At 43.9% G+C, this 16,106-nt stretch overlaps 1 protein-coding gene across 3 annotated transcripts in view; it reads right to left on the reverse strand.

The window, feature by feature from the left end:
- CDK5RAP2 (CDK5 regulatory subunit associated protein 2) overlaps window positions 1-16,106 on the reverse strand; it is a 178,522-nt gene that overhangs the window by 54,060 nt on the left and 108,356 nt on the right. For 2 of the 3 annotated variants that reach the window (XM_069476722.1, XM_069476723.1), the window contains exons 20-22: window positions 14,510-14,697; window positions 9,314-9,746; window positions 3,745-3,976 (exon numbers count right to left, since the gene is read on the reverse strand). In XM_069476722.1, coding sequence (XP_069332823.1) covers window positions 3,745-3,976; window positions 9,314-9,746; window positions 14,510-14,697 — 853 coding nt within the window. The remainder of the gene's footprint in view (window positions 1-3,744; window positions 3,977-9,313; window positions 9,747-14,509; window positions 14,698-16,106) is intronic. The other variant, XM_069476724.1, reaches the window with a different exon arrangement.

Here is a 16,106-nt window from a genome sequence, read left to right on the forward strand (position 1 = left end):
GGAAAAAAAAAAAAAAAAGACCAAATGGCCAACAGGTATGTGAAAAATTCTCTACATCACTAATCATCAGAGAAATGCAAATCAAAACCACAGTGAGATACGATCTCACCCCAGTTAAAATGGCTTGTATCAAAAAGACAGACAATAACAGATGCTAGTGATTGTGGAGAAAGGGGACCCCTCGCACACTTTTGGTGGGAATGTAAATTAGTACAGCCACCATGGAAAACAGTATGGAGATTCTGCAAAAAACTAAAAATAGAACTACCATATGATCCAGCAATTCCACTACTGGGTATATATCCAAAAGAAAGGAAATCAACGTATCAAAGAAATATCTGCACTCGCAGGTTTATTACAGCACTGTTCACAACAGTCAAAATACAGAATCAACCTACATGTCCATCAATGGATGAATGAATAAAGAAAACATGGTGTGTATATATATACAATGGAATATTATTCGACCATAAAAAAGAATGAAATCCTGTAATTTGCTGCAACATGGATGAAACCGGAGGCCATTATGTTAAATGAAATAAGCCAAGCACACACTGACAACTACCATATGCTCTCATTCACAGGTGCGAGCTAAAGTGGATCTCATGAAGACAGAGACTATACTGGTGCTTACTGGAGGCCAGGAAGTGGGGTAGGGATAAAAGAATATAAATGTATTTATTACCACTGAACTATACATTTAAAATGGTAAAGATGGTGAATTCCATATGTATATTTTACTTCATTAAAAAGAATAAATAATACCACAGGAAGTCCATGTCCAGAGTCTCAGATCCCTGGACCACTCTGAAATCCCCGGCTTTGATGCCCTTTCCCAGTACTGATACCCTTCATGGCAAATCCCAAAGAATATCAATCTCTCTGAACATTCGTCTCACACCCTCGTTCTCACTTAGCCCAGGCTGTCCCCCCAGGACACTGCTTCTCCAGCAGGCTTCCTGGTCATGATCATTTCTTTCCCATGTTTCTTGTATCATGAGCCTGGGAATGTGTAAGTGCCTTTGCTCCTCATTGCCACTTCCAGGTCATTCTCCCTCTTCCCTGAAAGCTCCAGCTCTGTGGCCCATGCTGCCAGACTATACCACTGACTACCCCACCTTACTGCAGCTGTCCACGTCCTGATTCATTGAATTCCTTGAGATTCATTGACAGTTTGCCTCCTAACTACCCTCCGTCTCTACAAGCCTTTACAGTACAATTCCTCAGAGTTGTCTGTTCTTGCTGTCACCAGTCTTCCCCATCCTCTCTCTGGAACCCATGCCAATCAGGCCCTGCCCACTATATGGACACGGCTCCCTTCAAAGCCACCAATGACTTCCACTTAGCTAAATCCCAAGCCCAATCCTCAGTCCTTGTCTTATTTGTCATACTAGCAACGTCTGACACAGCGAATCCATTCCTCACTCAGCTTCTGGAATGTCATCCTCTCTTGGCTCCCCTCCTACTTCACTGGCTACTCTTCTCAGTCCAACCTTTAACCACTAGAGAGCCCTAGTTTCAATTCCGGGACCTGCGCCCTGTGGCTCCAAGTCACGTGGCTTCAAATACTAGCAGTGTGTTGCTGTTTCCTAAGTTTGTATCTTTAGCCCAGACTTCTCCCCTTGACTGCAGGCTGACCTATCTCCAACTGCCTACCCGACATCTCCCCTGGGATGGTCCACAACAGCCCAAGTAAGTCTAAACCAAATCCCTAATATCCCCCTGTGCTTGCCTCTCCTGCAGTCTTTCCATCCTTCCAATAGGTCACATCCAAAGTGATCCTTTAAAGCAGAGGTCAGAACATCTTTCTTTCTTTCTTTTTTTTTTTTTTGAGACTGAGTCTCACTCTGTTGCCTGGGCTAGAGTGAGTGCCGTGGCGTCAGCCTAGCACACAGCAACCTCAAACTCCTGGGCTCAAGCAATCCTCTTGCCTCAGCCTCCCAAGTAGCTGGGACTACAGGCATGCACCACCATGCCCAGCTAATATTTTCTATACAAATTTGTAGTTGTCCATATAATTTCTTTCTATTTTTAGTAGAGATGGGGTCTCACTCTTGCTCAGGCTGGTCTCAAACTCCTGAGCTCAAATGATCCACCCGCCTCGGCCTCCCAGAGTGCTAGGATTACAGATGTGAGCCACTGCGCCCGGCCCAGAACATCTTTCTTAAAGGGCAAATAATAAACATTTTAAACTTTGCAGGTTCTAGGGTCTCTGTGCCAACTACTCAACTCTGCCATCATGCCAGACATGGACAATATGCAAATGAATAGGTGTGGCTGTTTCCATAGAACGTTATTTGCCTTAGGCTGGATATGGCCCACAGGCTGTTGTTTGTCAACTCCGGCTTTAAGACTTAAGTCAGATCATTATGGCTCGGGTGCTCAGAACCCTCCAACAGCTCCAATCTTACTGAGAGTAAAAGACAAAGTCATAGAGTGGCCTGTGAGAGCTGGCCTGACCTGCTCCCTCCTTGATCTCATCTTTGACAACTCTCCCGCTTTCTCACTCCACTCCAGCTACATAACTGGCCTCCTTACTATTCATCCAACTTCCCAAGTTCACAGCAACACCAGGCCCTTTGCCTTGTTCCTTCTTCCCAGGATGACTAGCACACTCACTTCCCCTACTCAACACCCAGTTCTGTTCAGATGCCACCATCACAGAGCCTCACCCTACTACTCACGACCGTCAGCAAACCCCACCCCACTCCACATTCCCCACGCTCTCACCCTGCTGCATTCTTCTCCACAACGCTTCTGTTCTCACATAGTTTACATATATGCTTATCAGCTTATTACCACTGCCACCATCCCCCGCTGCCGACAAGGAGGTAAGCCAGACACAGACTTAATCTGTTGTGTTTGCTCCTATCTCCCCAGTGCCTAGAGCAGTGCTTGGCATACAGGAGAAATTAATAAATATTTTTTAAACAAACAAAAGATTACTGTTGTTGTCCTTGTTATTGTGATACTGCCATTTGCATACAGCAGAAGTTCAATGTTAGGGTCAACATATGTACTTTTGTGGATTCATGAACCCTGAGAAAATTATGTAAAATGCTACACGTATGCGCTCACCAGCATTATTCTGTGAGAGGGCCCTCAGCTTGCTTCAGATTCTCAAAGGACTGGTGGTCCAAAATCTCTACGCACCACTGTCCTAGACTAGAGGACACTCCCAGAGGTGCTTCCTCCAAAGTCTCTGGATCCTAACTACTTAAACACATTGTAACCCGGGGACTCTCTATTGTCTTGGCCCCCAGGAGCAGAGGCAGCAGATTCAACATGAGTGGCGAGGCAGATCACTTCTAGAGGAAGGCATAAAGTCAGCAGGGTTTGGAATCAGCCCTGAGAACCCTGCAAAGAGAATCTCACTTGCATACCTCTGATGCCACATGCCTGAGGCTTCCACGGATGAAGTCAGGCAAAAAAGCCCAGATTCAAGTCATCTCACTACTGGGGCACCTGCAGACAACCCCAAGTGAAAGCAGCAGTGACCCCACAAGACTTGTGAGCACTACAAGTCCCTTGATCCAGACTCCAGAATAAAATGAAAGCAGCAGATTCATTTTCCTTATTGCGTTCCCTCAGTTGTGCATTTGTCGAGAGTCAAGATTAATCACTGCAATTCATGAAATTTATACTCAAACTTATTGCAATTCTAAACAACAAGGTTGACATTTCAAGCAATTCTATCAGGCCATTTGTCTAGCTCGTGGAGAAAACATTTTTCTCGGTGCTTACCATTCAGTAACGTTGTGTCGGACGTGGGCCTCCCCTCCATCATTGCTTCAGCCAGAATTAACTTTTGGTGAAGTTGCTTATTACGAGTTTTAAACTCCTTCAGCTCCCCCTGCAGCTTCAAGATCTGGCCCTGCAGCTGGGCCACCACCTCCTGGGTGGCAGGGAGACAATACACATTTCCTAATGACCGGGATGGTTTTAATAGGATTGGCAAGCGGGACTTCTTAGCATCCTGAAAACACACACATATACAACAATGAATACACACTGAACACACTTTGGTTGTACAGTCAACATTCTCAGGACAACCTCATAAAACGGGATTCCAACTGCCCGCCCAGACGTGTATCCACCAGCCAGAGTCTGCATCTTGGCAGCTCCCGCCTCTGACTGTCAAGGTCCAGGTTTCTCCGCGACACCCTCTGGCCCTGGCAATCCAGATGCTACACGTATGGCAGTCCTTTTTACAACACAATCTTCTGGGAAACATTTTTATTTTCTTGTTTGCCAACCATTCTTCAGTCTAAGCCAATCTGCCTCCCTGCCCTGCTAGTCTACCAGAACCTTCTTTCAGTGGCTAGTGGGTCACTAACCCCCTATGCATCTCCCAGGCTTAGAACTCCCAACCTGCCTACCATCCCAGACATCTTCATCTGCGGTGGCTCACAGGCACTCCAAAGTCCTCTGAAAACTCTTTGATTCCATTTCCCCATGTCCCCACCTGAAAATCTATGCCACTTCAACAGTCTCTGTCTTGGTCAATCATATGACCATCCACTTACTATACAATCCAGAACCCTGGGAATCATTTTTAAACTTCCCTTTATTCTCATCACTCACTTTCCTCATTCCTCAGGTTCCATCAATTCCAACTCCCCTGTCGTCTCTCAATTCTTTCAGTTCTTCTCATCCTGCACTGCCACCGCCACGCTGCAAGACACTGTCAGCTCTCACCTAGGCCACAGCAACAGACTCCTGAGTGGTCTCCACACATGCACTCTTGCCCTTTCTTATCCACTCTCCCCGCTGCAGCAATAAGGCAGACCTACTACTCCTCTTTTCTGCTTACAACTACTTTAAGTGCTTCCCAGTTCCCTTATGACAAAGGTCAAAGCCCATAGCACAGTCTACAAAGTCCTGCGTGACCTGAAGCCTGAGATCCCACTTCACTCTACTCTTCAACCACACTGATCTCCTATTGGTTCTTCAAATGCCACATTCCTTCTACCTCAGGACCCTGACATGTGCTGAGTCTTCTGCCTAGAAGTCAGTATTGCTATGGCTTACCTTAGCTCTTTTAAAAGGATACTCTGGTATCCTTCTGCTCATTCTCCATCCCCCCGCCCCAATTTCCCATGCTAACTCCAAATCATTCATTAGGACTTAGCTCACTTGTGCTTCCTCAGGAGAATGGGCCTTGATTTCCAAGACTAGATCAGGTCCCCCTGTTATACACTCACTGTCCCCTACGATTCTCCGCAGAGAATATTAGTATCATTATAATTAAATGCCTGTGCAATCACTTGTTCACTGCCTATATTCAGCACCAGCCTGTAAGCTCCAGGGTTCAGGGCCTCTGCGTATCTTGGCCAGACTCTTTCCATAGCTTCCAGCACAAGAACTTATGCACAGTAAGTACTCTTTGCAGTTGTTACTCTTTGCAGAATGAACGTGCAAATAATAACTTAAGAGGCCAAATGGGGATGTCTCTCAAGTGGGGAATTGTATATTTAAAAGCTGAAGAGAGGGACTTGAATCTAGAATAGATAAGGAACTATTACAACTCAATAAGAAAAACACAAATAATCCAATTAAAAGATGAACAAAAGATCTGACAGACATTTCTTCAAAGGAAATAGACATATTGTCAATAAGCATATGAAAGGACATTTATCATTAGTCATCAGGGAAATGTAAATCTAATCACAATAAAATACCACCACTGCATCCTTGTTAGGAAAGCTATAATCAAAAGGACAATAGTAAGTGTTGGTGAGGATGTGGAGAAATTGGAACCCTCATACACTGCTGGTAGAAATGTAAAATAGATGCAGCCGCTTTAGAAAATAGTGAGGCGGTTCCTCAAAAGGGTTAAACAGTCTTTATATATGGTAAAGAGTTACCATATGACCTATCAATTCTGCCCCTAAGTATACACTCAAGAGAAATGAAAACATGTCCACACAAAAATCTGCACATGAAAAGCAACATTGTTCCCAATAATCAACCCACTAAAACCGCTCAAATGTACATCAATTAATAAATGGATAAATAAAATGTAGTATATCCATATTATGGAATATTGTTTGGCAATAAAAATAAGTCAAGTATTGATACATGCTATAATATGAATGAACCTTGAAAAAATTATGCTAAGTAGAAGAAGCCTGTCATCAAAGACCACATATTGTTTGATTTCATTTATACGAAATATCCGCAACAGGCAAATCTGAAGAGACAGAAAGTGGGTTAGTGGTTGCCTAGGGCTGGGGGTGGGTAGCTGGGGGAATGGCAAGTGACTGCTAATGAGTACACGGTTTCTTTTTGGGATGATAGAAATGTGCTAAAATTGATTGTGGTAATGGTTGTACAACTCTGTGAATATACTAAAAACCACTGAATTATAAATTTTAAATGGATGAATTGTATGATATGTTAATTATATCTCAATAAAGCTGTTATTAACATTTTTTTTTAAATAGTGTAGGAGAAGGAACCCAAGAACAGGAAATATTTGGGACCCAAGGACTGAGGAAATCACCAAGGTCACTCAAGAAGGAAAGGAGACTAAGGGCCCCTTCTTGCATATTCTAGGATGTAAAATGCTTTCAAGCACATTCTCCCATAATCTTAAAGTAAACTCTGCATTCCCAGAGATCACAGGATAATCGCAGTTATCATGCCTATTTTCCAGACCAAGAACTGAGACATCAAACAACTTGTCCAATGTCACACAGCAAGAAGGTTCAAGAGTCAGACCTCAGACTAGCTCTTCAGACTCCAGTGCTCAGTTAAGAAAGGCAAGATACTCTCTGGCCTGAAAATGCAGGGAAGAGGAGCGGGCAGGTTCAAGGACAAGAACAGCTTGAGGTGGGGATGTGGACCACTTGGGAGGAGGTGGGTGCATCATCAAAGAAGGCTGGAAAATAACAATCTGCCTGGTCCTCAGTCTCCACCAATCTTTATTCTTGGATCCAAATCTGTCTCTCATACAGCAGCAGCAAAGATATCTGCAAGTGCACAATACCAAAGCCAATTTCAAGCTGGAAGACTGCCGTCAGTCAACCTAATGCTGGTTCTAAAATAACACTCAACAAAATGCTACCTTATGGACTCTGAACAGAGTCCCACCTACTACCTTATTAAAGATATATTGGATCTTCCCACTTTGGAATGGAAGGGGGCAAGAACTCACACATTCTTGCCCGTACAAGGTACTGCAATGGGCACTTGCCACACGTTACCTCATTTAGCCATCATGCCAGCCTCAGGTTCTAGGTCACACTGATCCCACTGGAGCCACTGAGAAAGGTCAGGTGACTTGCTACCCAAGCACTCAAAGCAGATATTTGGCCAGGCCTCATGCAAACACACGTTAATCTGTAAAGTCTATCCTCTTGTCTCATAACTAAACACTTGGAAGGATATCTGGTCTTCCTGCCTCACCTTCAAGCTGCAGTGACAGTCCTTTTAACAGGATACCACAGTATCCTTTTAAAAGAGGTAAGGTAAGCCGTAAGAATACTGACTTCTTGACTACCAAAGACCACAAAGAATGACATTAAATTTCATCTACTTTGCATAGATGGGAGGCTACAACGGTGATAAGAGGGCTCCTTCCTCCCTGAAAAAGGTAGGTTTATAATATCTCTGTCTGCCTCCCAAACCACACTTTAGTTTAGGCCCGTCATTCCACCTACCACCTGAGTCACTCATGACAGTTTTCTGAGCCATTTGGAGCCTATATTTTATCATAAGTAAAATGTAGGTAATACCTACCAAACTCATACTCTTAGGATGGTTAAATGAGATGAGGTAGAGAATGTCTAGCACAATCCCTGGCACATATAGCAGATGCTAAAAATAATAATAAACAAATAAACACAGTTTCCTTCCTGTTGAAGACACAAGCAAGAAGGATAATTTCAAACTAAAAAAAAAATCTTTTAAATATATTTGGAGAGATTAAGTCTGTTCAATTCTCCAATTATCCTGAACATAGAATGGTATCTCCCACACAATAGAAAAACACAAACAAAAAAACAAACAAAAAACATCTAGTTTTCCTAACATATAGGTACGAACTGAAGGAGCTGGGGCAGATGACAGCATTTCTATTCTAGCCAAACTGCACAAATTTGCATTTCGAGTACCATTAATATAATGACAGTGTCTTTTTTTTTTGTCTCTGATATCTTTAGAAAACCCTTTTCTAGAAATTACAGTTTTGGTGCATAATTTAAAACAATCAAAAGCAATTTTGCTAATGATACATCTAACTCTCTTTGGTATGCACAAAAGCAGTAATTTAGTGGTCAGAAAATAAACTTAATTCTCCATTCTGATGCTATAAAGCAATGTGTACAGTTGATTTCTCAGATACAAAACACCCATCAGAAACGAGCACACCAACAGCCGACACTGGAGCTCTATCAGAAACATGACCCATTTCCTTCTCTACTAGAACACATCTCCCTGCTGTGGGGATTCTCAACCCCAAGTCCTAACCCAAAGAGGATTTTAGTAAAGGTACAATCAAACATTGCTAAGAGAGTCTGGCTTTTAACAATCTGGCATATTTAATGGCATTTGTGAAGAACCGCAGATACAGTACCTATCAACATGCAGACGTTCACCCAACAAAACCAGACTCTGCCATTTTGTGCTACCACAGCTGGGAGGCAGCTTGACCTAGGGAAAGGGTGTGGCTGTGGTGAGCACAGTGGGAGTCCCAGTGAAGCCCCCCTTAACTGCTGGCCAACCATGCGCCTGTGGGATCTGGCTTCCTCATCCAGCTTTCCTCATCAAGTGTTGTAAGACAAGAGAATACAGACAAAGCCCTCAGAAAAGTACCTCTCCTACACAAAGTCTGCACAAAATAAAACCTAGGTTCTCATCCCTACCTCTAAAATCAGGTTATTACAATTATACTGCAACCTGCAAAAGCAAATGTCCATCAATAGGTGAACACTGTATAAATTTTGGCGCACTGCCACAGTGGACTCTCATGCAGCCATTACAAGGAAAGATGCTCCTCATGACGTGAAAGAGAAAGTTACAGATGGACGTATAAACAGGATCCCACACGTGTATCTTCTAACGAAAACACATAAATATCATGATATATAGATAAATCAGATAGGCTGCGTGGGAGAGGGAAAAGAGGGGGCTGGGAGTGAGAAGGTTCAGGAGGACACACCTCTAGGTGGAGGCCAGGGTAAGTGCAGGCTGAGGGACACACCAGATTTTCTCTTCATATAAATGGAAAAAAGGGATGGGGTCAAAGGTAATTTTTAAAGTTTTTTGTTTGTATAAAATAAATACATAACTAATATGTGGAAAAACTTACTCTGTTGGTCCCACTGAGGAAGGAGAGGGAAGCGGCCTGCCGCCCAGGCACCCTGCACAAGTTCTCCGGCTGATGCTCAGCGCTGAGTGCGGCATCGCTTGGTTTCTCTTCCCGAGCGTCTCTCTTTCCTTTGGGTCTGAATCCCAGCAGGTCGCCCTCCACAGCCACAGTCTGCACCGAGGCATCTTTCAGCTCCCCCCTGGACGCTTCACCCACCTTTACTAGCTGGGCCTCCTGAGGTGGCTTCAGTTCTTCATGTGACTTGGAAAATGAGTTGGCTTGGACAAATTGTCCAAGTTCGCCTTTTAGCTGAACAGCTATTTGCTTAAGTGTCTTCTCAGTTTTACCATCAAGCCATTCTCCAGAAACTTCCTGCTCTGTCAAGCACATTCGTTCCAGAAGCAGTTCACGTAGCACTTTCAGAAGGTCTGGCCTGTTTTTCAAAAAGGTAAGAAGTGGGAGAATTAAGCTTTCTGCCACAGCCTTGCCCCCTTGCTCAAGATTCCACCCAAACTCAACATAGTGTGTACCCACAACATGCCGGCAATCACACTAAGTATTTTATCCCATGTAACCTCATGACAACCAAAGAAGGCAGGTACTACCATGTCTATTTCATGGGCAAGAAGACTAGAGGCACACAGCTGGCGAGTGGGCAGTGAGGATCTGTGAATGCAGGCTGGGCCTGGGTGGGAGCAAGCAGAATCAAAAGGTGCTCATGACAATTAGGGGTTCTCTAGCCCCACTACGGCCATGGTCCCATTCCTACATCCAGGAGCAAGTATGGCTTTAGATGACTCTGGCCAACCTGGCTGGTCCATCAATGACCGGATCCATCCCAGCACACAATGGATGCTCATAAATAGATGTTAAAGGAGGGAAGCTGGTATACAGGCACACTAAAACGGGCGCTGGCTTTGAAGGCAAATAAAAATGGCTCTAAATTCTAACTCTGCAATTCTTTGAAAGGAAGATAAGTCTACCTCCACAAGACAGCCATAAGGATTTTTTTTTTGTTTTAAATTTAGAGATGAGGTCTCACTCTGTCACCCAGGATGGAGTTCAGTGGCACAATCATAGCTCTCTGCAGCCTCTAACTCCTAGGCTCAAGCAACCCTTCCACCTCAGCCTCCCGAACAGCTGAAACTACAGGCACATACCAGAATACCCAGCTAATTTTATTTTTTTAAGAGACAGAGTCTCACTGTGTTGCTCAGGCTGGTCTTGAACTCCTGGCCTCAAGCAATCCTCCCACCTCAGCCTCCCAAAGTGCTAGCATTACAGGCATAAGCCACTGCACCCAGCCCAGTCATGAGGATTAAACAAGATGGTGTATAGGTAGCAGATGCTTTTCATGTCCCTTGCCACATGCCCTTGTCCCACCTCTGATTTCAGCTATCGCTGTGTTGGCAGTTCCTGTAGACATAACATAGACAGTCCCACCACATTTCCACTGCCTTGAGGCTTTTTCCAAGCTCTCTAAGCCAGCCAGTAAGGCAGTGTCAAGTGTCAAACAGTTTATATTTTGGGGGGGAAACCTTCAACCAAGGGAGAAAGAGAGCTGGTGGGTAAATGTCCCAGTCTCCCATTCTTCAGGGGGACAACACAGGCACAGTCTATACAGCTCTCTGTGGGTGCCCAGCAGGATTGGGGCCGAGCTGCCCACAGCAGTAACCAGATCCATACTAGACCCTCAATGGCTTTGTTTTCATTGCTATCTTCCTCTCCCTGAGCCCTCCTTCCTGTTGCCTGATGTCACATCACAAATAAATCACTTGTACTCAAGTACGTATCTCAGGCTCTGCTTTCCAGGTACTAAAACTAAGCCAGCACGTAAAACACTTGGTGTGGTGCCCGGGGTAGAGTAGTTCAAGAAGACTCCCTTTTGTGCTTCTTGTACCAGGCACTAGCGTGGGCACCAGGGAGACAAAATGGCCCACAAGGACTTAGACTGGTTTTAGAAACAGATATATAAACAAATCATGAGGGTTACAGAGCAACTATCCCAGAGTGTCCGGCTAGGGAGGCAGGGAGAATGTCAGAAGAGGACTTCTGACATCAAAGAGAAGCTAGCCAAGGGGAGAGGTGATGGAAGAGCCTAAGCATGGGAAACAATGGGAACAGAGTCAAGTGGCGATTAAGGAGGTGAGGCTAGAAAGCTAGGCAGTGAGAAATGGAGAGTCTTACACACCACGTTAAGGAAAGCAGGGCCACTGAAAGGCCCTGAGATGGAGTGGCCTGGTCACAGGTGTGCTTTGGAAGGGTGACTCTGGCTGCTGTTGTGTAAAGAATGAATGGAGAGATTTCCTGTCAAGATGCTCCTCTCATACTACTCTAATGACAAAAAATGACAGTAAGGTATACATAACAAAAAAAAAAATTTTTTAAGGTACACTATAGGGCTCAAAATCAAGATAAAAGTATCCAAAGATCAGAAACAGAGGAGGAAACCCAAAGCCATGAGTAAGGGGCTGGAATGGGCGGCATTTGCAGGAAGGAGCAGAGCCAGAAATTCAAGCCCCATGGTGGAAGAGGAACGATACAGATTTCATGGGCCTAAAGTAAGACACTAGAGGGCCAAGTTGAGGCAACTTGAAAATCACCACTCAGGCCAGAGTAAGGGTGGGGTAGCACCGGGCTGTTGGCACAGGCAAACCTAACTCACACCCAAAATCCACTATTAAAAAAGATAACAATCCAACAAATGAGAGAATTCACACTTGAGGAAATAGAAACAATAACCAATCTAAAAAAGATTTTAAAATAAATACGTTTAGATCATCTGAAAAATAAAGGAAGAAAACAGGTTCTTAAAAAAAGAAGAGGAAGGTATGACATTGAGACAGAAAATTATGGGAAAAGGGCCTGGAAGGGGCAAACCCGGAGGCAGAGCCAGGGCGGGAAGCTGCTGCTAACTCCCAGCAGAAGGAGCTGCAGGTCTAGATGAGACGGCGCTCATGGAGAAAGGGGGACGGAACGGCCCTCGTCAGCGTTAGCTCTTTTCCTTCTCCCTGCAGTTTCTCCTACTTGCCTGCCTTCAAGAAGCCTCGTGTAATAGTCAGACCAGATCTACCAACTGCTTTACCACCCCCTGACCTTCCTGTCCTGGGATCTCTGCTCCCGCTGGAAATGACATGCACGCTGGCGTTGTCTTTCCAGTGAGCCCTCTGAGGGCAGGGATATGGCCCTCTGCATATCTGTTATCTAGATTGGGGCAGAGTCAATCCAGCTCAAATTAAACAGCTAAAGCAAGTACGCTGAAATGGGATTAAAAAAAATAGAAATATTCACAAAATTTAAATGTATGCACATTTTTCACTTCTAATATAGGATCATCTAGGTTACATAAACCATCTTAAACTGTGGTAAACCCAGACTTTTAAAATATTTCTGGTATTTCAAGCTTCAGAGGATATAAAATTAAATTTTCCTTTCCTCTCCCTCTTTAATGTAGATAAAAAATAATGACAATTGTTATTCAGCTAGCCAAAGGAGGACCATCACTCACCACCAAACAACACACAATAAAACCCAGGAAAAAGACTTTACAAGTGGATAGTAAAAGGTAGTGAAAGAGGCCATTATAATATACTAAAGTGGTGGTTCTATTAAATAAAACATTTCAAGTGTTATTTTGCTAGAAATTTGAATAGCGGATTCATTAAGCTATCACTGTTATCAAGACCTTTGGAATAGTTCAGCCCAGGGGTCTTCTCAGAGGCCCAAATATTGTTTATATACCCTTCCGGAGCATCTCTGCCATGTAGAAGGTGTAAGGGGAAAGGAACTGACATTTACTAAGCACTTACTATGTGCCAAATCCTTTAACTACACTAAATCCTCACAATAAGATTGTGAGGTGAGCAACGTTACCTACCCCCATTTTCAGGTGCAGGAATGGGCTCCTAAAGATTCAGGATGGCACAGCAGAGTGGCAGAGCAAAGATAGAACCCAGACCTTTCTGACTCACAACCATCAGCTGGGGCTGGAAAGGGCCTGTCTGCCAGAAGGGAGCACATCCGCCCCCACCCCAGTCACCACACTCCCACGACAGCCACGGTACTTTCCCCGGCTCGCATCACCCACATGCATTCCTCCACAGCCCTCAGAAAGAAAGTGGTATCTTTTAACTCCGATGTAAAGTTTACGACCTTGATGTTTAGGAAATCCTCTATTTCTCAAGCACTGACGATGGTCACCTAACGACCTGTGATCCTGTGATAAAAAACCAAAATAGCCACTGAGCATGTCTCCCCAGAGGACTCACACTAGAAAAATGTTAGACAGATGTCAGGGATTGGGGAGGGGTTAGCCTCGCTGAGCTCACAAAAACAGAAGGCAGCAATCCTCTTGTGAGCTAAAGAAATGTCCACAAGGCTTAGCTCATTGATGATATAAGAAATTCTACCATTCCTGGCTCTTGTCAAGAGTCATGGGCAACAGTCACTGGCTCAATTTCTCTGTCTATGCTGGAAGAGAACTAAAAACTTTTGTTGAACACATATCACATGCCAGCCATTTTTCTTAAACATTTTTTTTCTTACTCCTCACAGCAACCCTAAGGACTGGACAGAGAAACTGAGGCACTGAGAGATTAGGCACAGTTCTTTTGGCTCCAAAGCCCAAGCAGCTGTTATGGATGGACTAGAAAGAATATGAAAGGGGTGGGGGTGGGGGGAAATTGCTCTTAAAGGATTAATTAAAAAAATACAAACATACTGTTTCTCCTTTTTTATTTTAAGAAAAACAACCTGTAGTATTTCCTCACATAGGAATGACTCCCAGCAGATATAATAAGAAGAGAATTTTAATTTAAGCTCTACATAAAACAGCAGAGTCATAACTACAATGGTATTTTTTAAGCTATTGCAGAAACTGGAAGAGATTTCAGTAGGGTTGATTTCTCTCGCGGACAGCAAGGCAGCCCTTTCCGGGGCTCCCAGGAATAATTCTCAAGGAAAGCTTTCTTTCTCCTCCTTATAATGGGCTTGCATGAGGCTCTGCTGAAGTCCCCTCACAGCCACTAGCATGCAGGCTAATTACTTAATTGCATGACTGGCAAGATTCCTTCCAGACCATTTCAGGAGCTCTCTTAGGTAAATTACACAGCACCATCATCTAAATCCATTTAGCAAAATGAGTTTGTTCTCCCCTTAAACTGGAGAGACAAAGCAATGTCTGGGCCCCATGTCTACCTGGATTCCAGTAACAATGTGGCCTTCTCATTGACGGAAGGGGCACATAGGTTCATGAGCTCGCTTTCTTCCAGGCTCTGGTCTCCAGGGCAACCAGATTTGTGGTCTCCATCGTAGTCTGATATACTGGAATCTGTGTGCTTTAAAAATCCATTTTTGCAACCCCCTTTGAAACGATCCTCCATAATCTGCAAATAAAGGTATTTGGTCAAATAGTGGAACGGAACATGGAGGAGGGGAAAGAGGTACTTGAAGGAGAGAAAGGATGGAGACACAGGGTAAGAGACAGAAAATGAAAAGAGGAGGAGGAAGGGGGAGAGGGAGGAACACAGGCATGCAGGTTCACACACACCCACTTTAATGCAGAGAGACATTCTAGAAAGAGGATAGAGATGTTTACATCACTCCTCCTCCCCCTCAGTTTCCTCATCTATAAAATGGGGATAGTAATGTTACCTCCCACCGTGGTTAGGAGAATAACATGAGATGACTGGCTCAGGTTAAGTGTCTTACTCACTACAGGTGCACACCGGATGTGTGTTTTCCCACCCAATGGCCTACTCCTTGTAAGTTCTTCCTAAGAAGGGTACAGAACCCATGTCATTAACAATGATGTGGATATTTATTATATTCTTCTTGCAGCGTATGCTCCTTATTACATATCAGAAAGCCAACTTAGTCTTTACAGACACATACTAATTAACACGGCTTTGATTTGTCTCATTAGGAAGGTGAAGGGTTCCTAATTCCCACGGAGATGTTATTTACGGATCCACCTTTGTGGGTCACTGGGGGTCCCAGAGGAGTGGTATCAAGGATGCATCTAGTTAAAGCCTATGCTGGGCATGTCTTAAGGTGCTGCAATTAGTATTCTTTCTCCCCTATCCAAAGCTGTAAATTTCTTCTACCAGTCTATAAATAACTCCTCTTGACTTCATTATTGCTGGTGATATACACACTAGCCATCACCCCCATCTCCCTACACTGGTAAAATGATTAAGATTTTTAAATGGAAGACAAGACCCACACAAATGAGCTGTTATTTATAGGGTCTTGTTTGCCACTGATCTAGTTATTAAATCCATCAAATAAGTAACCTCCAAAGAAGGAAAAGCCTAGAATAATAAAAACAATAATCATTACCTTTTACTGACTACTTATTACATGCTTTTCTATTTAAATAACACAACAATCTTAAAAGGAAGTATTATTATCTTGATTGATGAGGAAACTCAGGCTTAGAGGTAAAGTGATGGTTAACCAAAGTCACAGAGATGGTGGTGCCAAAGCCAAGACTCAAAATGAGGTCTCTCTGATTCTAAAACCTCACTTTTAATTACTTTGCTCTCCAAAACTACCTACAGTTTATTATCTCCCATTCACAACTCTATGAACATGAACACCTTAAAAGCCTAAACTGCCCAATCTGCAGCATCCTCTGCCCCACCACCTTCCAGTCTTTGGGGCTCTTTCAACCTTGGAGAATGCCTGCTCCATATGTTCAGCATGAATGTGACTGAAGAGCATTCTGTGTGGATGGGGGTCAAATGATCGCAATGCCCAGACGTCATGAAGCTGGGTTCCAGATCAGGAGACT

This window comes from Eulemur rufifrons, chromosome 7, assembly GCF_041146395.1.
Source record: "Eulemur rufifrons isolate Redbay chromosome 7, OSU_ERuf_1, whole genome shotgun sequence".
Taxonomy (NCBI): Eukaryota; Metazoa; Chordata; class Mammalia; order Primates; family Lemuridae; genus Eulemur; species Eulemur rufifrons.